This window comes from Aplosporella prunicola (genome assembly GCF_010093885.1).
Source record: "Aplosporella prunicola CBS 121167 unplaced genomic scaffold K452scaffold_48, whole genome shotgun sequence".
In the NCBI taxonomy this organism is placed as follows: domain Eukaryota; kingdom Fungi; phylum Ascomycota; class Dothideomycetes; order Botryosphaeriales; family Aplosporellaceae; genus Aplosporella; species Aplosporella prunicola.
In genome coordinates, this window is record NW_022983576.1 from 56941 (window position 1) to 81444 (window position 24504).

General features: G+C 46.4%; 7 protein-coding genes and 1 non-coding gene across 8 annotated transcripts; 3 read left to right on the forward strand and 5 right to left on the reverse strand.

Moving 5' to 3' along the window:
* Window positions 1–5546: 5546 nt before the first annotated feature.
* K452DRAFT_130458 (uncharacterized protein) lies at window positions 5547–6475 on the reverse strand. Its single transcript, XM_033535283.1, has 5 exons — window positions 6320–6475; window positions 6085–6261; window positions 6010–6034; window positions 5754–5908; window positions 5547–5694 (listed from the first exon to the last, which is right to left on the reverse strand). The coding sequence occupies exons 1-5, from the start codon at window positions 6408–6410 to the stop codon at window positions 5669–5671; spliced, it is 474 nt and encodes a 157-aa protein (XP_033392155.1). The 5' UTR covers window positions 6411–6475; the 3' UTR covers window positions 5547–5668.
* A 1177-nt stretch (window positions 6476–7652) lies between these two features.
* Window positions 7653–8702, reverse strand: K452DRAFT_292415 (uncharacterized protein). Its single transcript, XM_033541376.1, has one exon. The coding sequence runs from the start codon at window positions 8610–8612 to the stop codon at window positions 7788–7790; it is 825 nt and encodes a 274-aa protein (XP_033392156.1). The 5' UTR covers window positions 8613–8702; the 3' UTR covers window positions 7653–7787.
* Window positions 8703–9935: 1233 nt separating this feature from the next.
* K452DRAFT_362544 (uncharacterized protein) lies at window positions 9936–11529 on the forward strand. The gene is made up of 2 exons (XM_033546509.1): window positions 9936–10339; window positions 10426–11529. The coding sequence occupies exons 1-2, from the start codon at window positions 10066–10068 to the stop codon at window positions 11028–11030; spliced, it is 879 nt and encodes a 292-aa protein (XP_033392157.1). The 5' UTR covers window positions 9936–10065; the 3' UTR covers window positions 11031–11529.
* A 2647-nt stretch (window positions 11530–14176) lies between these two features.
* On the forward strand, window positions 14177–14485 carry K452DRAFT_302768 (uncharacterized protein; the record flags this gene model as incomplete). The annotated part of the gene is made up of 1 exon (XM_033542635.1): window positions 14177–14485. One exon carries the CDS (start codon window positions 14177–14179, stop codon window positions 14483–14485), a length of 309 nt encoding a protein of 102 aa, XP_033392158.1.
* Window positions 14486–14762: 277 nt separating this feature from the next.
* K452DRAFT_t158 lies at window positions 14763–14860 on the forward strand. Its single transcript has one exon. It is a non-coding gene; the product is annotated as a tRNA-Leu (tRNA).
* Window positions 14861–17008: 2148 nt separating this feature from the next.
* On the reverse strand, window positions 17009–18091 carry K452DRAFT_279995 (uncharacterized protein; the record flags this gene model as incomplete). The annotated part of the gene is made up of 1 exon (XM_033539439.1): window positions 17009–18091. A coding segment is annotated over one exon (1083 nt), but the record flags the coding sequence as incomplete, so codon positions are not given.
* Window positions 18092–21236: 3145 nt separating this feature from the next.
* K452DRAFT_207187 (uncharacterized protein) lies at window positions 21237–21608 on the reverse strand (the record flags this gene model as incomplete). The annotated part of the gene is made up of 1 exon (XM_033536119.1): window positions 21237–21608. A coding segment is annotated over one exon (372 nt), but the record flags the coding sequence as incomplete, so codon positions are not given.
* Window positions 21609–22082: 474 nt separating this feature from the next.
* K452DRAFT_302769 (uncharacterized protein) lies at window positions 22083–23741 on the reverse strand (the record flags this gene model as incomplete). The annotated part of the gene is made up of 5 exons (XM_033542636.1): window positions 22083–22278; window positions 22330–22972; window positions 23025–23293; window positions 23346–23578; window positions 23643–23741. 5 exons carry the CDS (start codon window positions 23739–23741, stop codon window positions 22083–22085), a joined length of 1440 nt encoding a protein of 479 aa, XP_033392161.1.
* Window positions 23742–24504: the final 763 nt, after the last annotated feature.

Here is a 24504-nt window from a genome sequence, read left to right on the forward strand (position 1 = left end):
GCAGATGCAGATGGACTGAGGCCACTCCACTCAGCTGCAAAACACGGTCATGACCGGGTCGTACGTGGGCTACTCCGAGCAGGATCAAATCCAGAGATGCCATCGAAACGGAGCTGGCGACCAATCCATTATGCGGCAAGTGGAAACAACGCAAAGGTCGTACAGAGCCTCTTGACCGAACCTTTTACTGTCAATATTGAAACAAGGGTCGCGGATGGGCGAACACCACTTCTCATTGCAGTGGGAAATGGCCAAAGAGATATTGTCGAGCATCTACTCTTAGCTGCGGCAGATGCTGAGGTTGTAGACGACAAAGGAAACACTCCAATATTTTTGGCTATCGGCAGCAAACGAGCAGATATCTTGGAGCTTTTACTGGACCACGGTGTCAGAATAAACGTCCTAAACAGAAACGGAAATACTGCCCTCTTAGAAGCCTGCCTCTCGCAGTCTTCTGCACAAGAGGCGGCTGCTTTGGTGCAAACCCTCCTCGAACACGGGGCTCGGGTGAACGCAACAAATCAGTTCGGGCAAACTCCGCTTTCAGCCGCATGTGCACGAGCAAATTCGGTATTGCTCATTGTTCAGAGGCTGCTAGTGTACGGCGCCAGGGTGAAATATGAAGACTATGTGTCTTTGTGGCGAAACCGGAATCTTGAAGCCTGGGAAAGAAAGGCTGTGCATACTGAGCTCGATGCTGTTGCTTGCGACGAATTGAAGAAAACTGAAGTGGAATGGCTTATGATTGCGTTGTAGTGAGTTCATATTTAAGCAGATTGAGTGAGTGTTAGATACAATCTCCTTTGTGTTTGTTTTTTGGACGAAAGAAAAAGAAAAAGAACAAACGACAGAAGCCAACAACATAAGCCACTTGCCCTTTACCCACAGCGTGATTCATGAGGCAATAAGTAACTGCAAAACACACAATGTCACGCAAGCTACAAGAAAAAGGCAAGATAAGATACGCAGACAAAGCAAACTTAACGACATGTCAACATTCACGCGCTTCTATCTTGAGAAGTAAGCCAGTGCAAAATGGAATAAGTGTAGGTTATGCGCTAATGTATACCCGTAACTACAAGATATACGAAAGGCTTACTTTCTACCTGCCGTCACCGTTTTCACCCTGCTCCTTTGGCTTTTGATAAAGTTGATGGCCTCCGTATACTGAGTGAGATCACGCCTATTAGTTAGACTCGGAAGTTTCTGGGTCAGATCCTCTAAAGCACGTACAGCTTTAGGCCATTCATCAACACTGCTCTGAACCACGTTGAGAAGACAAAGGACTGTGGTTGAGATCCATCTCCGTTCGTTTTGAAACTCCATATGTCGAGCCCGCTCAACACGTCGGAGTACCAATTCCATCAGCGCCTCTCGAATATTATTCGGAAGGAGCTCAACCCTTCTCAAGACCACCAGGCTCAAGATGTTGACGATCTTAGAGTCTTGTGTCTCAGCAACGTTAAACAACCTAACGATCTCTTCGAAGACGCTTCCAATGACGTTCATGTTCATGTATGTGGTTTGTCGTCTGTACTCGTTAGACTGTTCCAACTTGTTCTCTTCAGCCGGCAGCAAATGTTCCTCTGCCTGAACCGTATCATGCGCGATAGAACCGTTACGGTCGAATGTTGCTATGGTTTCTTTGAAACCTGATAAGATGATTGGGAGGAACGCGTCGACCACGTCTTTATTTCTCTGCTCCATGGCGGCTCGGAGAAGCCCTATGCCTCCAATAGCAAGACCCAGGGCTTCATCGTATTCCCCTTTCTTTATGTGTTTCTGGTATTCTTTCAACCTATGGTTGACCAGATTTTTGGGGAGCCAGTCCTTCTCATTTTCGATGGCAAATTGCCATTGCCCCACCCATTCCTCAACAAATTTATTCATCAGGCTCTTCGTTTCGCTCAAGGCAGCCGCTCTTAAGATTTCCAGGCCGGTGTCTCCCATTGTGTCAGCCTGGACTAAATCATTTGTCTTGATCGCGTCGGTAAATTTTGCCGCGAAGATTTTGACCAGCCTCTGCACCGGCTCCTGACCAGAAGCCCCAAGAGCCTCGACGCCGTTGACAGCCGAGACCCACATATTGGAGAGGACAAATGACAAGCGCCTACACCTTGCCTTGCGGCTGATTGCTGTCATCAACAGTTGTACGCCAACTTTAGCCAAGCTGTGGGCTCTCTCGAATCTTGCGGTTTCTGTCAGGGTCGTGTCAATCAGGTGCTTCTTCAGCTCGAGCGTGCGATTCCACACCACCCGCTGCAGCATTGGTTCGCCAAAACCAGTGCAGGAGAGCAGGTTCTGCAGCGCATCGATCCACGTGTCAGCGATCAGCTCAACCACGCTATCGTTTCTGCTTTCGTCGTCGAGCGCGTACGCCAAGATGTCTACGGCCGCCCTCGTTAGTCGATCCAGCACTTCGGGGAACCGTCCATCGAGAATATCTCGACCGAATGAGGACGTTTGTCTCCGTAAATTAAAAATATTGACGCTATAAGTCGATCTCCTTGACAAGATGGAGATCATTGATGACCGTCTGCTGAGGCTAGGTGGAGACTGCTCTTGGGTAATAGCAGTCTCAGACTCAAGCATCGACTGCAATGGCTCTGTTGCAACTTTAATATTAGCTGAAGATGAGGGGTTCCCAGATTCAGTTGATTCTTCAGGCCTAGTACCTCCACTTGGAGATACAGGCTCTGAAACAAGTTGTCTTTGCTCCGTATGTTGAATAGCCGGACTGGTTGCAATATCTCTCTGGGAAGTAGTAGAAGAGAGAGGATTCTGATCCTGTACATTGGCCGACCAGGGTATATGCTGTCTTTGTGTTGCCGGGGGACGGGATACAGATGCTCTGGGGCCAACGGATACTTCCTTTGTTGGAGCATCTCCGTCATTCGCAGATGTATCTGCACGGCAAAGGCGAGAGAATAAACTCCGAAACAGCTCCTTGTAAACGTTGCACTCCTCCATGTTCATCTGAGGCTGATCAGCAGTGGGCTCAGTCTCGCAATTCGGTGATTCCTCTTTCGGCAATTCCTTTTGAGTATGTTCATCAGATACCTCCAGAGTTGGGGTACACTGTTGCACTACGTCTAGCGATGCCTGGTCTCTCAGGGGATCTGTTGAAGACGTTTGGCTTGCTAGGTCCTGCTTTGGTTTAGACTCTTGAGTTGCTCCTTCGGGAACAAGACCGCATGGCGCCGTTTCGGGCATTGCAGGGTGATTTCCGGCTTGATCCTGCATTTTGTACAGTTCCGGTTCTTTCTCTTGTAAGCTCAGCCTCGGCATATCTTCTTGTATTCCTTCTTCTGGTATATCCTGCTCTTTCGGTGCTTTTGATTTCCCTCTTGCTGTTGCGCGAGCATTCGTTCTTGTTGCAATGCTTACCACATCGGTGAAAACTTCCTCGCTCAGGTTTGCTAGCCTTTTAAGAAGTTCGGTCTCTCCTTTCGCTATTTCCGTATGGAAAAGCTTTTCAACCTGTCCAATCAGGTTGTTGATAATTGCCATATTGCTCGCTACTAAAGCAATCCTGAACAACTCTTGCCGAAGGCGATAAAGCATAGCCTCTCCATCGGGGGGATCGCGTTCGGCGTAGCTCGCAGCATTTGGGTCTTTGTCCAGTAGAAGCTTTTGAATCTCTACATGGCCTCCTTCTACTGCGGCTTGATAGGCAGTGCCCATTCCACCCTTGGCCCGACTAATATCTGCGCCGGCCTCTAAAAGGATCTTAATAAGCCTTTTGTCACCACACGCCGCCGTCGCACGTACAGCTGGCCCATAAGCTCCACTGGTGTCGTTTACATCGACACGATGCAAAATCAACTCCCGAAAAATACCTTCGTAAGGACGTGGCTCCATAAGAAGGTTGCATCCAGTGGCTGCCGCCGTAAGAACGCTGCCGTATGATTTGTTTGTTGCTCTAACATCAAACTTGCCAGTCTCTAGGAGGAGCTTTAAGATTTCGAGGTGACCATAGAATGCTGCGACGTGAAGTGATGTTCCGAAAGGGCCTCTTTTCTCAGTAATAGGCTCTGTGTCGTACTTATCAAGGATACCTTTAGCACATCTCGTACATCCCACCAAAGACACCGCTTGCAATGCAGTGCCTAGAAAACCTTGGATCCGAACATCTGCCCCAGCTTTCAGAAGCTTCTCAACAATGTCATGGTGATCTCTTCTGCTGGCGGCGATTAAGGCTGTTTCGTAATCTTCACTCTGAACGTTGAGTGCAGCATTGTGTTCGAGAAGTAGACCCACTGCAGGCAAATTTCCGCCATGAGAGGCATAATAGAGCGGAGTACGACCTTTGTGATCTTGTTTGTTTATGTCGCTCCCATATTTGATGAGTTTTCGAACGACAAGCTCCGTCTCTGTACGTCCGTTGTTGGCTTCGGCATCACTTCGCAGAGCCCAATGTATCGCTGTCGACCCTTCGTTATCAGACTTCTTCAGGTCAAGCCAGCCGTTGTTTTGGAATACTTCCAAGAAGCCTATGAGGCCGAAGTAGCTTATTATGTGCTCAAAGCACACTCCGCCCGGCATCGATTTGCCAATAGCAAGCAGATACACCTGAAATGCAAGCTGCAAGTTCTTTGCCTCGTTGTTTTGAAAAAGCTTCTTGAGGATACCCAGAAGCTCCGCATGGCTGCTTTGAAATCTCTTTGGTTTTGTACCTGGCTGGACGCTCTTCTTCATACTGGTGGCCCAGTTGTGTGAGGAAAATTCCAAAAATGGATTGTCCTTCAATAAGGAGCGAAGACTACCATAGTTGTACCAATTCGCATCCTTGTACGGTCCAGTAGAGAAGTTTGACGAGCAGATATGAGCCAGGCAAAGTTGTGCAATTCTGTTGTGTGCAGTATGTGGTTGATACTTTTCGAAGTACTCGTAAACTGATCCATGACAAAACCGAATTACTCCGAGGTTTTCGTTGATGTCGATTAGATGTTTGCACCACCGGATGATTTTAGCCGGCTGCGTGCGTATTTCCTTGTAGGTTGTTGGATTCGTTCTTCCATGTTCCATGTCCAGTGCAAGAGCCACGAGCATGGTCTCTTTTGGCATCGATCCTCCAGTGTGCGCTAAAAGTGCCATCGTCCGTAAAGCAATTCGATTCGGCGTTTGTTTTCCCTTGGTCTTCTCGAATCTGATGGCATATTCGCCGTACATGGTCTCCATCTCTCCAGGCGGCACAAGCTTCTCTAAAGCGTTCTTAACGTCTTCCTCGGAGTCAATGTCGCACATGTTCGCCGTCTGAAGTTTCGCCCACAAGAACCTAATTTTATAACACTCTTATCAGTAATTATCGGTAATAGGCCAGCATTTTATTACTAACATTCCGTCTGCCTTGTTGATCAACTCTGTCAGGGCTTGCTCTTTGAGTTCCGGGTTATCGTCGAAAATATAAGAGCCCAGTTTCATATTCACGTACTTCCTGATATCGGCGGCGTTGTCATTAGCCCTTATTTGAATCAGAAGCCGTTTGTGTTTCTCCAGCCTTTCGTAACCAAAGCAGTCGCGGGAGCTGATGGCTACAGCAATGTGAAATTTGTTCTGGTCCCTATGTTTTTGGATAATAGAATCGAGTCCGCGCAGCAGATTACGGTGTTCGGTTGATGGAAGCTGGTCCAAGGCGTCGACAATAATGTACACGTCGCGTTTTGATTTAGCCAGAAACCCGTTCAACGCGTTCTGGATATCATCGTCTGCGGACTGACTACCAAACACCTCGGATGCTCGTGCATACTGACCTTTCACCGCTTGATCCCAGAATGCCATGAGCATGTTTCGGTAGGTGTTCTTTTTTTGTGAATCATTCCCGTAGCCGATGTAGAAGAACAACAGATGGATATTTTCGGGATCTGTATTGCATCTTTGTTCACGGACATGCGCAATCACGCGCGACCTGTGACAAAAGATTGTGAGTCTTCGCACATAATTTGTAATTGTACTTGATAAAGTTGGATTCAAGATTTATCGTATGGGGAATCGTAGGGATATGCTTACATCAGTGTCGTTTTTCCACAACCCCCTGTCCCGAAGTCAGCGCCAGTCTCTGTAATATGCATCTTGGAGACTTACGGAGGCCATGAATCCAAAGGAAACAGTATTTATTCTCCATGTTGATCCATGTTGAGAATTCTTGCTTTGTCTCCTTTAACCACTCACACGTTCCGGATTCCTTCCAACGTGCTTCCAATTCTTTTTGTCTCTCCTCTGAAGTCTCATTGACAGTCAATGCGGCGTTTCCCTCATTGTCTGTATAATTCAGCGGATGGACATGATAACATCTGTAGAGGAAATGATCCGGACTCACGGATGTAATTGACATCACCGTATATGATGCCAGTAGCGGTGCCAGTGACGTCGCTTTGAGTGAACGACACGTCACCATGGTTTCTAGGCATCGTGGCGTTGACAACAGATTCCTGCGATCGCGACTCTGATCAGAAGCACAAACGACGGATGGAAGAATGAGCAGTCGAGGAAGCTTAACTCACGGGTAACGGTCTTATAAAAGGAGTCTCGTATTGCTAGTTGAGTGCAGCGATCAATAGGATTACGAATCCCGACTTGTGCCGGGGGTGAAGCGGATATTTCTGCAGTGCTCTTCAAAATAGGATAGAGATCCACAGGCGGGTCCTCACATTGGCAACAACTGCCTCTTTAAGGAAGGAAAACGAAATGAAAACAACGTCAAGCGGTTCCATAATATCTCACCGGTAGCTAACTTTTGTCAGCGGGGAAACTATCGGTACCCCGCTCTTTCAAATTTTTAGCCTTCTTTGTTCGTATTAGCATGAAACAGGGTAGCTTGTGGGACTACCGGGGAGATCTTACAGTTAAGAGCGATATAATACTACGCAATACGTAGTTATACTATATAGAGACGTGTATAAATATACGAGTCTAATATTACTTTAAAGTATCCTCTATATAATATATAATAATTACTATCTATTAGACTAGACCTCTGTGAAGCTGGGCGCGAGGAATTGGACGCCGCTTGTCCTCCTAAATTACTTCTACCTATGGAGGTATATATGCTGCTATCTAAAAGAACACGTTTTCTCTTTAAAATCCTTATTCCCTTGCAGTGGATAAACGTGTGGTGTAAGGGGTAAGGCTGTAGTGTAACAACTGACTGTAATAAGGCTGAAAAAACGAGAGTTATCGGAGTGATCCTGGCTGACAACCTCTTTATATAGGTTTATAAGTATTTCTTTATATATAGTATATTCTATAACTTATATCTCTTTCTAAATTCCTAATATATCTATCTATGCTATATTAACTTTAATACAAGCTCTTCAATAAGATATAAAATATCTAGGCTATTAAACTAACATTTACCATTAAGAAAATATGAATTTGTTCTAAATTTAGTTTTTATAGAATAAACCCCTTATTTACCCTATTTGGCCTTTTTTAGAGGATGTATTAAAATAGTATAATGACTTTTACCGCGGGTGTTTAGCAGCTCCTATCGAAAATACGATTTCTTTCACTGCAGACATGATTTGTCGCCTTGCAACACTGCATTATCTCTCATGTGTTTGCCAACTCGGCTGTGAGCTGAGCGAGTCTACAAACTTTGCAAGGATCGGCAGGCAACAGCGTCAACCTGGTCGAGAACGGTAATAGTAGACGAACACGTGGTACAGCTGAAAATTTTTAACGGCCCCCAAATCTCATTGAGCCCATCCACCTTGAGATAGCCCCACACAAAAACAACCAAAGCCAATCTGCCAGTTCCACGACCAAATTGTTTCTACACAAACAGGTCAACGTCTACCCCAGTAGTTCTTAGTCTTATTGCCGTTCCCATTACTGACGCCATTGATGTCTCCGTAGTGCATTCCCGTAACCATGCCGGTATTGTGCGACTGGGTGATGTAAGTACCCCCGCCAAGCGCATGTTTGAGTTCCTCATCCACAGCACCATCCAGCCAGGGATCGCACTCGTGGACGATCTCCTTCAGCTCCTCCAAATTGGATCTGCTAATTCCCTTACACTCTTCTTTGCTGAGCTCGCGAAGTTTCTGCTGCACTTCTTCTGGAAAGAGATTCTCGAGTTCGGTTACGAGTGCGGAGATGTTGTTTATAAACTTCTCGAGGTGATTTTTATCGTAGAAGGCCCACTTGATGCTACTGGCGGTCTTCATCACCTGGGCTCTACGTCTGCGGAGGCACTCTCGCAGCTTTGCGCGGATCTTCTTGAGATCATTCGGTACATATGATTCGGGGTCCAGTGTCTGATCGCTGCATGCAGCAAGCTTGGCTTTTGTCTTTTTGGCATCGCGCTGAGCCCTGTAGACAACATCTTCGATACAGCCGATGATTTCTTCTGCCTTCTTTGCTGGGCTTGCATCGGTGCCTTTGCTGTCATCTCCATTTGCCTTGTTGCTCGAGGGCTGGGGTGCCGGTCTACTGATCTGATTATTGTTTATTCCAGCAACCTCACCCCAGCGGGAAAGGCGGATCTGGAGGAGATCGAGCTTCAACTGATACGTTGCAAAGTCGTCTTCAAAATCGCGTGCGAGCTGGATACGGCCGATACAGTCGATTGCAAAGTTGAAGATGCCAATGGCACCACTGGCAATTTCCATGATGTAAAGAGAAGATGAGATACTGGTTTGTGGTAATGTATATTCGCAGCTTCGTGGGAGGGCTGAGGTGTTTTGTGCGCCCTGTCGCTCCACTCCTCCCTCCGAAGAAGGGCCTTTTAGGTACAACAAAATCGAACCGCGATACATGTGTTGTCTGTTGTTCGTTCACCTATATAGATTTTCACATTTCAGATGATCTGGCTAATGATTAGTACACGATCAGGGTCCACGCGACACGCTCTGATTGGTTGGATTTGGTGAACCGGGAAATTTGGACATGGGTGAGCGACGTTACATGTCAGTTTTCGCAAGAAAGCCCCGGAAGATGAGAGAAATAAATAAAAAACATAAGACTATAAGAACTCATTTCTATAGGGTAGTTGATGAAAAGAAGAGATACTAAATTTACTATTACTTATAACGTCTCTCACCCTGAAACGAGATTCACTATGAAGCGAGACGGTGATACTTGTACGGAGGAGAAGAGACCCAGCTACGATGTATAGAGTCTGTATGTGTGTGCTCTAAGACCTTTACATCCATACCCAGGACTCGGGCTATGAGCTAGACAAGGAGCACTCTGTAGGGACTGCCTGTATTGTCCCCTCTCGCTAGACGGTGGATCTCGGTTCGCGGTAACGGACGTTATTGTAACCTACCGGAAACGAACCTCACCGTTCAAAACTTGCTGTGTGGGTCCTTTCTACATTCTAATTTGTGGGGTCGCTGAACGGTGACATTCGTTTATAGGTACTAGACGTTAATACCAAGTTGGTGATTATATATTTGGCGACCGTACCTTTATTACTAGATAACTGCTTTTTAATAAACACGGAGATAAGTAAAAGCGAACTTAACTACCAAAGCTATATATCTTGTATCCAATGATAGGCGGATCACGCATTTCACGTATTGTGTATGACTGCTTAAACTATCACATGTAAAGTGACTAATCAGCTTTATTGGCGGTAGCGGGGCTGAGCTGAAAAATATATTCATCGGGCTCGAAAATATAAGGCGATACTTCAAATGGCTCCAGCTAGAGCCTGAGTAGAACATATCGTAAATTTTCACAGCTACTTGTGACAGATCAAGGGTCTGGTACCGCATGATCGATTTTGTACGTTGCTTCCCTGTACTTAATTCTAGGGTGGGGGCCATGACGAATGAACCTGCAACTTCACTGGACGCTATAATCTCACTGCATATTGCCAAGGCCACATGTACGACTGTGACTGTTTCTTCCGTCAGACTAGGCCGGTCAGCTTGTGCGACACTTCTACTCAGCTTTTGAGGCCGGTCAAGTGCGCGCAGAAGCAAGATCAGACAGCAGCCCCCAGAATGTCCGATTACACCCCACTTCCGCTCCCACCCCTAGGGATTGATCAGCCTTTCAGCCTGCTCGCTACGGTGCAGCCTGTGCCTTTTTTCTTTACGACAGACCATAGTAACCATGCAAAGGCCTGTCCCATTCGTCTTCACTCTCTATTTTTGCAGCCTTGTCGCCGCGCAAGACGTTCCTCGCTGCTACTATCCCAACGGGAAGATTGCGACAAATGACTACGCCTGTTACCTCAACTCGAGCCAAAGCTTTTGCTGCACCCAAGGTGTCAAATGCTTGGATAACAAGATTTGCGAAAGTGTCAATGTGACAAAGTACAAATACAACCGAGGAACTTGTACGGACAAGACGTGGCAGTCGGACGAGTGTCCTAAATTTTGTCAAGGTGAGCAGGCAGCCAGCCGTCCCCGAGGGCTTTGAACTGCATGAGACTGTTCTTCATGCTTTTTGTATAAATCTGACAAGGTATAGCCCAGTCGCCCAATTATGGATCGGGTATCGTACAATGCGACAGCAACTCCAATGTTTGCTGCGACAATGGCAAAGATGATGACAGCGCCACCTGCTGTCAAGATGATTCGGGCATCTTTGCCATAAGCAGAGACTGGAATGCGTTTAAAACAATCGACAGCGTGGCAAGCACCGCCACAAGGAATACTGCTATACCTTCAGCAGCCACCGCAACAACTTCAGCGACGAATACAAATGCATCAAACTCGGGCAAGAGCACTGAAGGCTCAGGGTTATCAAGCGGCAGCATAGCTGGGATAGCGGTAGGGGTTGCAGCTGGTGTTGTGCTCGCCGCAATATTATTGTTCTGGCTGTTACGCAGGAGGAACGCGAAGTCGCGGACAGAAGAAATCATGGAGCTTGACTCTGGCCGGAACGCGCAGGAATTACAAGGTCAAGAATTGACGCCCGAATTGATGTCAAAGCCAATTAAGCCGCCAGTGGAGATGAGTTCCGGGCAAGAGCTCTTCGAGATGGAAGGATCGCCAACGTCCACGGTTCATGCCACCGTACCTGACAACGTCGATGCCGCTATATCAGCAGAGAAGGATAAAATTGGAAGGTAATAAAGACAACCATGTTCTGCCTGCATTGGCTCATGTCTTCAGAGTAGTTGTAAATTAGAAAAGATAGAAAGCGGTAATTAGTCTTGAAAGAAACCCTGAGTAAAAACCCTCTTACAATGTTACAGATTAGAGGCCAATTATAACCCCAACGACCCCGAGAGCCAAGGCAAAGACCCCTTCTGGAGCTTTATATACCAACTGAGATGCTAAGCCAATCGAAGTCACAGTGCTGTTTGCAGCCGCGGAGGAGTCTGTGGTAGGAGTAGCGCTTGAGGATGGTGTCGGGTCTCCGCCTTTGCATCCATTTTGGCAACCTTTCGAAACCTCGCAGTGGTCATCTGTACTACCGCAAAATCTGGAGCAAGTAATGAGTATCGAATGCCTGAAAGCCACCACACATCCACTGATAACTTACCCGGAGCTGCTACAACACTTGCCATAGTTGAGGACACCAAATACCCTAAACTCGTTTGGACTGGCGGCACTGTTGCATCTTGCTCCATGAAAGTCTGAGCCGCATCTGCCGTCGCAGCGAGGGCTGGTACCTTCATCGGCCCAGCTACAGGCAGGATTGCCCAGTGTTTTGTTTGGCTGTGTGCAGAGACCAAACTCGGGCTGACAACCATCTCCGCAGAAGTCTTCATCTCCTCCGCATTGCCTGTACAGTGCTTTCGTTAGCTTGACCATGACATAAACAGGGGGAAAAGTGGAGAAGTACCCGTTAGAGCTGTCTGAAGTCAGCATATGTACAGATTGTTGTGTTCATCGGACTTTTACTTGCCTGCAGCAGGGATAAGTGCCATTGATTATACAGATCATGCCCGCTTCACCTCCACATGTTTCGTCAGTCGTTACCGGGCCTACAGGCAGCGTCACATTCGTTCCGTTCATCCCATTCAGACCCGACGTTGTATTTGCCCTGGGATATAGACTTGCCGCCGTAGAAGCGGCTATCATTAAAAGAGTGAAGATGTTTGCTCGAAACATGGTCGATGCAACCAGTATTGTAAGGCGTGTTCGAGAAAAAAGAGTTGGTGAAAGGCCGCGTCAGCGTAGATAAAATATTTTTTGGATGGACTTCCGCTTGTCAGCAAAGCTCAGCTCGGTTTATCGCTTTTCAGTCCATCCTGGGTGCGGGGTTAATCGGAGCGCAGATCACACGCCTTTTCGGAAGGCGGCAGCAAGGAAGGATGCATGTACAGGCACTTATGCGGATGCCAACGTCTTACGGAAACCTACATCAGGTAGCAAACAATAGTCTGGACATGTACCGGTAAAAGCAACGCCACATTTCAGTTAACTACTAGCGTCGCAATGGTCTATTCATTTCAGTGACAATTGGAAAAAAGCTAGCATGACGAATAAGATATATTGTGAGTTATTTCTCATTTGCAGACTAATGGATTGATGTGTTACAAGGTATCAGACTAATACGATAGTAGCCAGATATTGAGAGGCAGTGTAACACGCCCCGAGGATGCCCAGAAACTCAGCTTATCATTACACGTGATCGTCGTAAGTTCTAGTTGCGTGTGGCGTTGTGCCATGCATGTAAGCGCATCCTAGAGTTGATCGTTGGGCCGAGACCGTGATAGCCGATACATGCTATACTTGAGTTACATCAGCTAAGATGTTTTCCTGCTACCCTTATCCGAGAATACTCCAATTTATTGGCGGACGTCATTTATGAAAACTTCTCTAGATAACATACCCGCTGGCTAGTCGGTCAACAGCTCTTCTCCACATCAGTTGTGGGTAGACTAACGAGAGAAAGAAATACTTTCTTTGGAAAGTTACAACGGGAAGGGCGTCAAATACTACAAGGTAACTTTTCCCTCCGCTTTCTTTATTAAAATGGCAGTGGACTTTGTTTTCTCCACTTCGTCACCTATTGCTAATTGATTAGTAAAACAGTGAAGAGACATTCTAAAGCAAAAGATACACCAATGATTTAAAAGGTCGGTGCTGCATAATCTTGTTTAAACGATAGAAGAGTCTCCACAACATTCACTGTATTCCCTAAACTTGTTGGTTCTCGGGATATCAGGAGCACTGTGTAAAGAACGGTCATCTTGGGCTCAAGAAGCTCACACGGTAACGTAAGATATCAATGGTGCAACCACTTTCTTTGTAATTACGAGATTGTCGTCAGCCTCCAAGTGCACAACGTCCTTTTCGCACCAGCTACCCGGTGATTTCATCGCCTTCGGTTCGGCTAGTTCACGGATCGATCTACCGGTACATACATACGGTTGTGGCGAGGCCGCTAACACTAGTTCAACTCCCCTTGTTCGTCATCAATTCCATCTCCCGACAATTTCTGATCTCCCTTTCTCGCCTGCCCTAAATCTGCCTTCACTTGAGCAAGATAACGCGATGTGGGATCCCGGTCTCTTGGCTCCCTGTACCGCCGCCAACAAGTCCACCCTCGCAAGTGATCTCAAGCTCTACGAGAAAGCAATAAATCATCCAGGAAGCCTCACCGACTCGGACCGATGACGAATTCTCAATCGTTTATCTGCTCACGAGGAAGACAAGAAATGTCATCAGATTTGCGGACTTTCTTGGGATGAGCTGATCCAAAAAGCTGTCTCTGATCCCAGTGACCTCACGGATGACGAAGCCTATTTGGCAGCGCACGGTGTAAATCACACGCCAAGAAGAAAAGATACTTATCCCAAGGATGACTAAGGTTTTCTAGCGTGGAGGATACACCAAACAGATGACCACTGACCAGTGCCAAAGAAAGTGTGTACCTAGAGTTTCTATAAACCTTCATTGATAATACTAACTAAGATACAACAGGTGTCAAGCAGAAAAGATTGCAAGAACAGAATATGAAAAGACAGCTTACGAAAACACACATATTAGGGCCAGAGAGGTAGCCCAGCAACAGGAAAATACAAATCTACACCTGAACGGTGTTGACCGACAAAACATACGCTACACGCAAAAAATCCAGTGGGTGTTCGAGACATAAGAAAGGCCAGCATGGTGCTTTGTTGTCTCCCGCACCTCTTTATTTGGTGATGATAAATCCTGGAACCGCTATAGAAGAATTCTCACCGATGCTATTGAAACCTCCCTTTTAGTAGTTGATTTTTCAGCCCGCATCCGCCGCTCTTAGTCTATTCGATACGTCGAAGATGAGACCCTACAGGATGCTTCGCTCCCGCAACTTCGCGCACACTTCCGCAAGATGCGTGACAACGCCCGTGGAAGCAAGGACGGACTTCCGCACATTAAGTCCGGCTTTCGACAAGACGTTTTCTTCTACGCCGATGCAGATGCCACTGCCTCAGTGCTCAAAAACACACCACTTCCAAAGCGGATGGCTATGCGCTGCAGACCCGGATTTCGACGAGCAGAAGAGCACGTCGATTCATCATGGCGAGCAGTCCCAAGGCGTTGTTAAGGTCGCTATCACTGCTTTATTTACGACGTTTTATGCGTGATTGGATCCTTCGGCTCCTAGCCCTGCTGACTTGGAGGCTAGGGAATATGGGTGTTTGAAGCAGAATTGGGACGTGGTTTGGCGGAAGTTGAGGAAGTGTGATTACTATTTTGGGCGTGCAGCGGTGTATCCTCTGCCCTTGCAGTTAAACAGGTAGCGTTCGACCTTTGCCAGCTATCTCCCAAGCTGTCAGAGACACGACCAATGCCCAAAGCCAGGGCTCACGGTAGCTGGGTTCTTGTGATGTAATACTGCGGCACAAACATTTCTCAGTAATAGGCAAGGTGGCCGAGTTGGTTATGGCGCCAGGTTAAGGTCATCTTAACGCTAATTCCTGGTGGGGCAACCCGCGCGAGTTCGAGTCTCGTCCTTGTCAACATCTCTTTTTGCGCTCGAGCAGTGTCTGAACAGTCGTGCACAGAAATTCATTCTTTTTGGTGGTCTAAAGGTCTGTGTGGGACTACGGCGGTATTACGGCCGCTGCAACTCTAACCGAGTCATTGCCACCACCGATGTCCTATCGTCTTCAGTAGAATGTAATCGCGTAGGTAGAGATTGAGCACTACATAATAATGACTAGAGGTGAGTAGCTTGTGTATGGAAGGAACAAGTCAGGTATAAGCCACTGCCAGAACCTGTCAACATAGGACAGACAAATATGAAAGCTCTTGGAGACTGCAGCAAAAAGATCTTTTTAGTTGTCGGCTGCAGCAAAGTAATTAAGGAATGAACGTTTCAAAGCCTAGGGTAATGAACAGCTATGGGGATGTTGTGCTCCCATAATTTTTTCTAAGTCTAAAAAATCAATTTTCCTTTCCTAAAACACGTTAACACCACGGTGCAACAAGACTAAACCATTAAAAAAACTCTCTATGAAAGATGCGATGGTTTAGTGGTGGAAAGATAAGCAAATATTTTGTGATATGCTTGTGCGTAAATCATGTTTCTGAGGCACAACAATCATCAATTACAATTTGATAGAATGGTGAAAATTACAGTGAAATGAAAACAGAATAGGATCGAACAAGAAGAGAGATACAGAGAGATTCATTGCAAATATACACGCAAGAAATCAGTACACGAGGATGGGTGCAAACTTTTGCATCTCTGTTTTATGCAAATAGTCTCCCACCTCCGCTTTAAACTCAACTTTCCATTCCGAGCCCGTCCATTGAAAGTTGCGTTCGGAAAACCTTAGTGGCTCAGGGTCATCGAGGAGGTAGCACTGACCAACAAACTTGAACCCATCCTCATATGGACGCATGAGGACAAGGTAACTTGCTCCTAGAACAGAGAACACGGCATCGCCAAGCTGACAGTTTGCTGGACCAATTCCAATGGACGTCTCAGTAAGGAACACATGCTGGTCAGCATTGCGTGATTGCAGCCGTTCACTGAAAGTCACTTCAGCTTTTAAGCAATTACTGCACTGGATGGCGTCTCTCAAATCTTGCGGAAAATATCTACTTTCAGCTTTTTCGGGAAGGTGTTCCGAATGAAGCTTGTCTCTAAGATAGTCAGTCTAGCCATTCTCGAATAAACACAGAGTCACCTCTGTACTTCGCTGGTATGCTCCGGTGCCGGTACCTTTCAAAGATTTTCTTGCCAATAGATCCAGTTTTTGAACCGCGTTCTGCGTTATAACCTTCATTGACCGCCAAATGAGACTTATATCCCTAAGGGTGACCGGTCTTGTTGACTTGAATAAGAGATTATCCAGAAACCGTCCTAGCAGTTTTTGCAGGGCGTTGTCTTCTATTGGTGACAACAGACTGCAAGGCTCCGTCTCCAAAAAGGCTAGAATACTCCGCACTTCTGCAGCCCAGACCCTCATGGTAGCATGGCAGTCGTGAGATGTAGACGTTTGATGGCCTTTCAAGTTTGATTCGTCCAAGAAGTACGGCGTAAGTGAACGTTCCAGCCTAGATATACGGTAAAGGTACGTTTGCAAATCCAAGCCATATTGTTGATCCTCCATTTCAGTACCCAGAAAACTTTTAAGCCCCCTATACAACGTCTCGGAATAGTGAAAAGACATGAAATAAGCTCTCAGTCTATTCAAGAGAATCAACAATTCGAAATTGCGATCACGTGACTGGTTGAAATTGGAGTATTTTGCCGACAAAGCGAAGTTTAAACGGCCATAGGCACGGAAGTTTGTGGGAAGAGTATCGAATAGGTCTCTGACTTTCTTGTCCACTTCGTAATGGTTGTCTTTCTCCGCAAGTTTGAGCACCCCGAATATCGATTTGGTTACAGCGTCGTCTTTACAGCTGCTGCTTGTCTCGTAGCAGTTTTCAGGAGGATTTGTCGCAATTTCGTAGTACGAGTGAAATCTTGGAGTTTCAAAATCTCGAATAAAACCCCTACTTATTGCGGAAAGCTGTAGTGCGACACGGGTACTCGGCGAAAGTTCTACTACTGAAGCCATGCACGCTTGGACCGGCGCCTTGTATACTCCCGTTACATCTGCAATCCTCGATGGGTCAACCTCTATTTTGTCTTGTAATGCTGAGTCGCAAGCAAAGTCCGGTACCCATGAAGGAAATGGTGTACGAAGGCGATGGGTCCGCAGAAACAAGACGTTCGGTGATCGATATGTCCGTACGAGGTGTTTTGCGACGTCAACAAAAACCTCTTCCGCTGATTTCGTATAGTCAGGCAGGAGTTCATCGGAACGAATATCTCTGACAATGCCTCGCAGTGCATAAATTCTATCCTGAGGCTCCGAGCATAGACAGGATTGAGAGCTTTGCAAAACGTCCCAGAGGGTTTCGTTGATCGTGTGTTCATTGCGGAGGTCGAATATGCAAGGCTTGGAAGATCCGGGGGAAGACTTGAGTAGCCAAGAAACTGCGAGGAAAAGGTGATTGTAGTCCAAAAATACCGTCCCACAGATGAAGTTGCAACGACGGGCGACAGCAGCTTCCTGGAGAACCCAAATTCGGCTGAACCATGGCCGACGTAGTAAAAGACTTAGGTCGTTGCATATGCCGGACGGCATTGTATCATTCCTTAGACTTCGCAAACCCCTCATTTGTTTTTCGTCCATGGCTAGGTATTCAAATAACCTGTTGCTGGACTGAGTGCTTTCGCCGAGATAAACAAGGACAGTGTGTGCTTCTCGGTATATCCTGGACATCAAGGCAACTTGATGGTTTCGCTCCTGTGTGAACTTCGAAGTTTGATTGATGCAAATAGCATCAATCCAAAGCAAGCGATTCATGTTGGGAAGACGCAGCCGCCGGAGAACAGCCTCGCAATTAACGGTAACTGGCAGTGATTTTCTCGCCCGACCTAACAACACATGACCTTGCGAAGTACTGTCGCCAGACTGGTTTGCCCATGTATACGACACGGCTTCAAATGGAGGTAAGTTGTTTAGAGAAACTCGTACAATGGTGCAGTGTAATTCTGCATGAAACTCGGCAGGGTGCAGTGCTATAAGGCGAATCTGGTCTTCCTCTAGTTGGTGGTATCGATATATGTCTTTGTCCCCAATCGAACTCGACAAAGGTTTTGGACAAATTTGTTCTGACGTTCTGTTGACCACAATGCGGTTGACAGCATCGAAGTCGGTCAGCGGCTTCCCACAGCTTTCGCACATTGCTTCTCGAAGGTATACAAGAATAGACGGAGAAAAACAGTCGCATAAGTCTTCTGAGACTGAAGGACGCATGTTGAGAGGAAATGTAGATGCATTGATGAATGAAGTTGATGACAGATTTCAGTTTGCAAAAAAGAATTGCTACGAGGAAGCTGCCTCGGCTGGGACCGGGGATTTTTTCCAGGTCAGCAAACCCGTTTTGTGTGACAGAGCGTAGCCTGCTTCTTGTCAGCCATCATGGGTTAGAAGAATTAAACCAATCAACTTCATAGTGACTCGTCAGCCTTGTAGGCTGATTGATAAGCAGTTAGGTCCTCAGCCGCGAATTACTGTAGGAAAATGGTTTAAATGACTCAAACTTTTTTATCCAGCTGGAATTTATAATAACTTTCTTTGCTTTTGCTTTCGTGCATCCGCTAATACCAATGGGGATTGAGCAACCCGGCACTTTGCCCGCCGGCTACGTAGCTATCACCGCATATCATACCTAAGTAAAAAAAAAAAAAAAAAAAAAACCAGTAGGCTTCCTAAGAGATAAAAAGCAGTGAGTTAGACTTTCATTGTTTCTTGCTTATAGATTGTGAATATTATTTATGCGATAAAAACGTACAAAACTAAGGGAATCATTACGATGAAAGGTTCATCTAATCTTTTCGACACTTTCTTTCGCGAGACACGCCACACGCAGACACGAAGAAAATCCTCCCGAGGCATAGAAAATCCAATATTTGTTCATTTCCACTGAAGAAGTCGTCAAGTGGTTCTAAGAGCGCGGTTATGAGCTGATCAAGACGAATCTTGATCCTAAAAACCTGGTTTTGTGGTCAGCCGGACGATGCATTAGGCATGCCACCCCCAGGGCCAGAAAATAAAGCACGTGCAGTACATCTGTATAACGCCGGCCAGGTTTGCAGAAAAGAGCGATTCAGAGCTGAAGGCAGAGATGTTAAAGCATTACCAAGGCACGGCGCATTGGCCACACTGGTACGTATTCAACAGTGACTCTCCAAAAACATAGAATCGTGCCTCATATATCCAATTTAGTACAAGAAGGATGGCATACAGATTAAGTCTCATTGTTTTTCGTTGACTGCAGGCAGAAGCAGGTTTTCCATGCCAAAACGCCCTGAAAGTATGCTGAGTTCCCCCTTGTTTATGGCCCCGGATATTTGTACACCACCATTTCGACTGCATATACACCCCTCCACCACCGCTTACCTGATCGGGTAAGAACAAGGACCTAGTAGAAAGTTGCCTTTGGTGTAACCCGCTCGCGCGACACCGCGCGAGGACGCGCTAGCGGGGAATAGTAACTAGTACCCCTTATTTTACGCTAAAACTAGCTAAAAAATTCTATATCTCTAACCTTACTATTATAGCGCGGCAAGCGGGGAGCCCGTAGTTATTTAAATTATTATATATTATAAACGTCGCTTTTTCGCGCGCGTAAGCGCTCCCGCGCCCTCCTCTACGGGTACTAGTAGTATTACGGTAAGGTTTCTTCGCTAGTAGAGCTGCTAGTATAATTATAGTTATAGGCTATAGTTGTGGGTGGGTACGCGGGCGCGTGGTGTTGTTGCGAGATACGTTGCGAAGTTAACTTTCTACTGAGCGCTTTACCTAATTAGGCAGGCGGTAGTGGGGGCCTTGTTTATACCAACGTGAAATCGTCTAAGCTGTATCTATTACTCGAAGCAGAAAACCCCTTCGCCGGCATAATTCCATGAATGAATGCTGGTCCAATCCGACGATAATACTTCTCATCACTTCGGAGTATCAACGGACACTTGAGACCATGAATATGTGCCACGATATCTCCAGGTATCGGTGGAGTAGTGATTCGAAATGAACCTATATGGCCATTCTCCGTAACGATAATCATGAAACCTTCAAGCCGAAACGCCATATATGTTAGTAGGCGCGCTATCTGTGGCATGCTAAGTGTCGTGTCTCCCAGCATGTGCCTGACCATCTCTTCTGTTTCGTTGATGGCGGTTGTCGTGGTCAGACACTTAAAAGCCCCATCGGGCATCATTTCATCCCAGACTTTTCTAGCGCCAGCGTCTAAAGCCAAAGCTTTGCAAACCATTCTAAGGTGTTCAATCTCACTTGGTACATTTCGGACGACCATATGGAAAAGGAGATCACTCAATGTATCCTCCATCCAATTAGGAGAGCCGAGAGAAAGAACTGCCCGTACCAATGGCCAAATTTGTCTGGAGATTGCAAACAGAAACCTTAACACGTCCTCGGGTGTAGGTCCTGATGAGATTGCAAAAGCTGAAGAAGAGACAGGCAACTGTTCAATGACGGTTTTGACTTTGTCGACCGCCTTGCCCTTAACGATCATCATCCGGCCGTCCCCAGAGAATTGTTGCTCTGAATCGGAACACTTTGCCTTGCTGAAGAAGTGGTAACCGCCAAAGTATACCTGGTCGTATCCAAACGAGACCCAGGAGGGCTGTCCGATCGGTTGTAGTGGTCCAACGTATAGAAGTGCACCTAGGTGGTGATCATTTCTAATCATCATTTCGACAGCTTCTCGATAAATTTGTTCCACGGGTTTGTTATAGTCAACCCTGAGTGTTCTTCTTCCGAGTTTCTGAATTATACCGATGAGTCCATAAACTTTGTCTTTCGGATCGGAGCACAGCTTGTTATAGGACCGGAAGAGAAGATCAGTGACATCACTGCCAGCCTTTGGATGTCGGTTCTGTATAAAATGGTAGGGCTCGGTATGGCCGTACAAATGTACAAGGGCACCTGGATCGGTGTACCTATCGTTTTTTCGCGTCCAGGCTACTGCATGATATACATGATCCCAGGGCAGCCTTTTCTTCCCGCAATAAACAGCGCCTTTTCGTGCAAGTGCGGCTTCTTGGATTGTCCATAGACGTTTAAACCAGGAACGATCAAGAAAGTTCGACAAAAATTGCAGCTTTCCATAAGGATCTCTCACTTTCGCTTTTTGAGAATTAGTTACGATACTTGTGAGTATTTTAGGGTGTCTTAGAGACGTACTTCTCTTTTCATCTTCCTCCTTAGCCCGCTCTATGGTTCGTTGTGACATGGTTTGTCTGATCGAAAACGGAAGCCAGTAACACGAGTTGAACCAAGAGAGTTGCTTGATGAAATCAAAAGCCATGTCTGAGCATTCATCGCTCTCTCCAAGCCATACCGCTACTTCCTGTGCGCATTGGTAGATGGTCGACATTTGTGGTACTTGGCAATTGCGCTCCGCGATGTCGTTTTGGTTGATGCAGATAGAGTCTACCCAAAGCAAGCGGCGTGTATAGCTTTTTCGCAGACACCGTAATGCGGCATCACAGTTCTTCGTGATAAGCAAGCGTTTGTCTTCGCAATAGATAGGATACTCCGGCACTTGGGCATCCCAGGCATATGAGAGGGCTTCATATTTTGGAAATTTGTCGTATTGAGCACCAGTCAACTCGCAGCAAAGATCAGCCTCGTAATTTTTCGATGGCAGGAGCTGAAGAACCCTGAAAGCTTGGTTGCCGAGGGAGGGATACTGGTATGTTTCAGCCATGATTTTTGAAAGAGACGTAAGATGATTGAAAAGTTTTTGTAGAGCCTGACTCACTCAATGCCTGCCACGTCATCAGTGGTGAATCACTATGCACGTGCCTTATGTAATGGTAGAGCCGATGTAACTAAACGCTGATTCAAATATTGAATCACTCATGATACTTACTAAAAAACCAAATAGGATCCCAGACACTCATGGCACTGGTAATGTCTTTACTATTAGACGGAAATCATTTCTCAATTTAACAATTACTATTCCCACCGCTGACACTATTTTATACCGTTACTTTTGACTTTTGGGAAGAGATTTGACGCAGTAGGTTTTGGAGTTAAAGAGTTTATCATGAACAGTGAAGAAAAAAATGAGGAAACTCAAGTTGTTTTGATGTCGTTAGACGAAACCAGAAAACATATGTAAGTATTAGTCGTGAAAGCCACTGCAGTTCTACGTTACATATCGGAATTGGTGGCTTTTGTCGCCAGCCTGCGTTACATCAACGCAGACATCTTTCTCAACCTTGCCATACAGCCTGTCCCTCTTCCTATTCTCATATTCCAGCTTGAAATGCAAGCCTCCCGCAAGCACAACGATTAGAGCCGTGAAAGCACAGCCAAGGACACAGCCGTTGAAATAGAATGGCCTACAACTTAATCAGTCTTATTCAAGAGCCTCGTGATTGGACAAAACTTACCCGTCGCTTTCAGGAAACATTGTACTGCTCAAAAACGATGAACACTGACCGAGAACAGCCAAAACAGCAAGGCCGGCTCCTCGTTTCGAATCGCTGCCCTGGTTGTTGAGTAACCAAGTCATGTTGATGCATAATGCAGGGAAGACGCCACATGATGCCAGAAAGATACCGGCGTATCTCGGGCCTGTTTTGTCCTCGTCGCGAATCAAGACGAGTAGAAGGTAGCCGATGAAGCCAACTGTTGCGGATCCAGCCACAACGTAACCTCTCTTTTCATATTTGTCGGATACGTAGGCGGCAACAAGACACAAAAGGAATGAAGTCAGATAAGCTGGTGCAGTAAGGCCCTGAGAATCTACTGAAGAGTATCCCATGTCTTTAACAAGCGTGGGTAAGAAATTGGAAAGTGCAGCAAAGGAGTAATTGCAGCAGAAGTGGATGAGTGTGTGTACGTAAGACTGGTAGTCAGTGAGGCCGGCGAAGATCTGTGACCACTGCAGCTTTGACTTCTCAGTTCTGTCGATTGTATGCAAGCGCTCAAGGGCGTGGGTTTGTTCTGCCTCTGAAAGGAACTTCGCCTTGTCTGGAGCATCTGGGAGAAAGAAGAAGACGACTGGAGCAAACAGAATGTTTGGTGCTCCCTCTGTTCCCTTTGTTAGCAATATTATTGCTTCATAAGGCAGCAAACGACGTACCTATGATGAAGAGAAGTCTCCACGAGGCAATTGATGCATTGATGTGCATGATGCCATATGCCAGTGCTGAGGCGAAGCAGTTGGCGAGCGGAGACATAGCGAGTAGAAGCGATACACGCATTCCCAACTCTCTTCTTTGGTAGAAGAAAGATAGGTAATATGGCGCACCAGCTCCAAAGGCGGCTTCGAACATGCCCAAGAAGCAACGGCATGCGATCAAGCCAGCCATGCTGTCTACGGCGCCGGAACACATCGCTGCCGCGCCCCAGCTTAACAAAATTATCAGCGCTGGCAGACCCCACTTCCAAGTTTTGCACTTACAGCGCGCTCAGGCATGTAACGAATATGTGAGCTGGCAGTGTTTTCCAAAGCAACTGTGTCCATTCACAAAGAACATAGACGATATAGAATGCATTGAGGACCCAGGCCCATTGCGAGCTGCTTAGTCCAAGGTCGGTGTCCGCACCCGCTGTCTTTACATTGCCGATGTTGCCGCGGTCGAGGTACGAGAGAGTATAAAGTATACAGACAATTGGAAGAACCCGAAAGTCAAACTAAGAAGATAGTCAGTTGTTGAAGGGCAAATGTGATGTTGGTAGGGACTGCATCGCAACTCACCTGTCTTCGAATCCATCTCTGTTCTGCATCTGAGACCTCGACGGTTCGCAAGTCCAGCTTGCTAACATCTTCAAGCGATTTATTCTCAATGTCTGACATTGCAACTACACTAGTAGGTGCAATAATGAAGCGGGGATACAAGGGCTTAGTGGGGCATAAGCATCTATCGTACGATGCTTTGTGGGGAAGAAGAAGCGGAAGGGATTCCAGAATTTAACTGGCTTTCTTTCCGGAAAGCTGCGGTCCGCCTCCGCTTCTGTCCACAGGTGTAGCCTGCAGGTGCATCAGGCTGTAGTGAAACGGATTTGCGGGGTGCATGAGACTCCATGGATCGCTCATGTAGCAGGGTGATGGAAAACTTACACCCCGCGCCCTTGATTTCATACCTTCGCCCCACAGCACTAACTGCTTCTATGTAAATACTCTCTTTGCGTAACTTTAATAAGCCTAATAATACAATAAGACTTTGCTTAGACACTTTGAAATCATAGGAAGGTCTGCTCTAGGCAAAAATTTCGGGGTATAGCTACAATAATATATAGCAATCATAAAATGACAGTGACACATGTATACTAGATGGAGCAATGAATATAGAATTTTGTACATTCCAGAAGAAAGAGTTTTACTCTTAGGTAATAGAGTAACATACGATACAAAATACATGAGCTATGAAATTGAATAGTTAGAGAGGCAGGGCATGAAGTGTGGGGTAGTGTAGGGGGGGGGGGGGGGGGGGGGGGGGGGGAAGATATCTGTCACCTTCATTGTAGCAGCATGGAGTACGATATTCCGCGGGAATGTATGGGAAAATGCGCAATACTGCAGATCCTATCGAGAATGTTGACACTGATGAGATGTCGAG

Excerpts from the sequence above, each read along its gene's own strand:
- K452DRAFT_292415 (XM_033541376.1), bottom strand. The coding sequence starts at position 8,612 with ATGGAAATTGCCAGTGGTGCCATTGGCATCTTCAACTTTGCAATCGAC.
- K452DRAFT_362544 (XM_033546509.1), top strand. The coding sequence starts at position 10,066 with ATGCAAAGGCCTGTCCCATTCGTCTTCACTCTCTATTTTTGCAGCCTT. Across the intron at positions 10,340-10,425 it reads GTGTCCTAAATTTTGTCAAG|CCCAGTCGCCCAATTATGGA; the intron begins GTGAGCAGGCAG and ends GACAAGGTATAG.
- K452DRAFT_130458 (XM_033535283.1), bottom strand. The coding sequence starts at position 6,410 with ATGCCTAGAAACCATGGTGACGTGTCGTTCACTCAAAGCGACGTCACT. Across the intron at positions 6,262-6,319 it reads CGGTGATGTCAATTACATCC|ACAATGAGGGAAACGCCGCA; the intron begins GTGAGTCCGGAT and ends TGAATTATACAG. Across the intron at positions 5,909-6,009 it reads TGTGGAAAAACGACACTGAT|GTCGCGCGTGATTGCGCATG; the intron begins GTAAGCATATCC and ends CTTTTGTCACAG.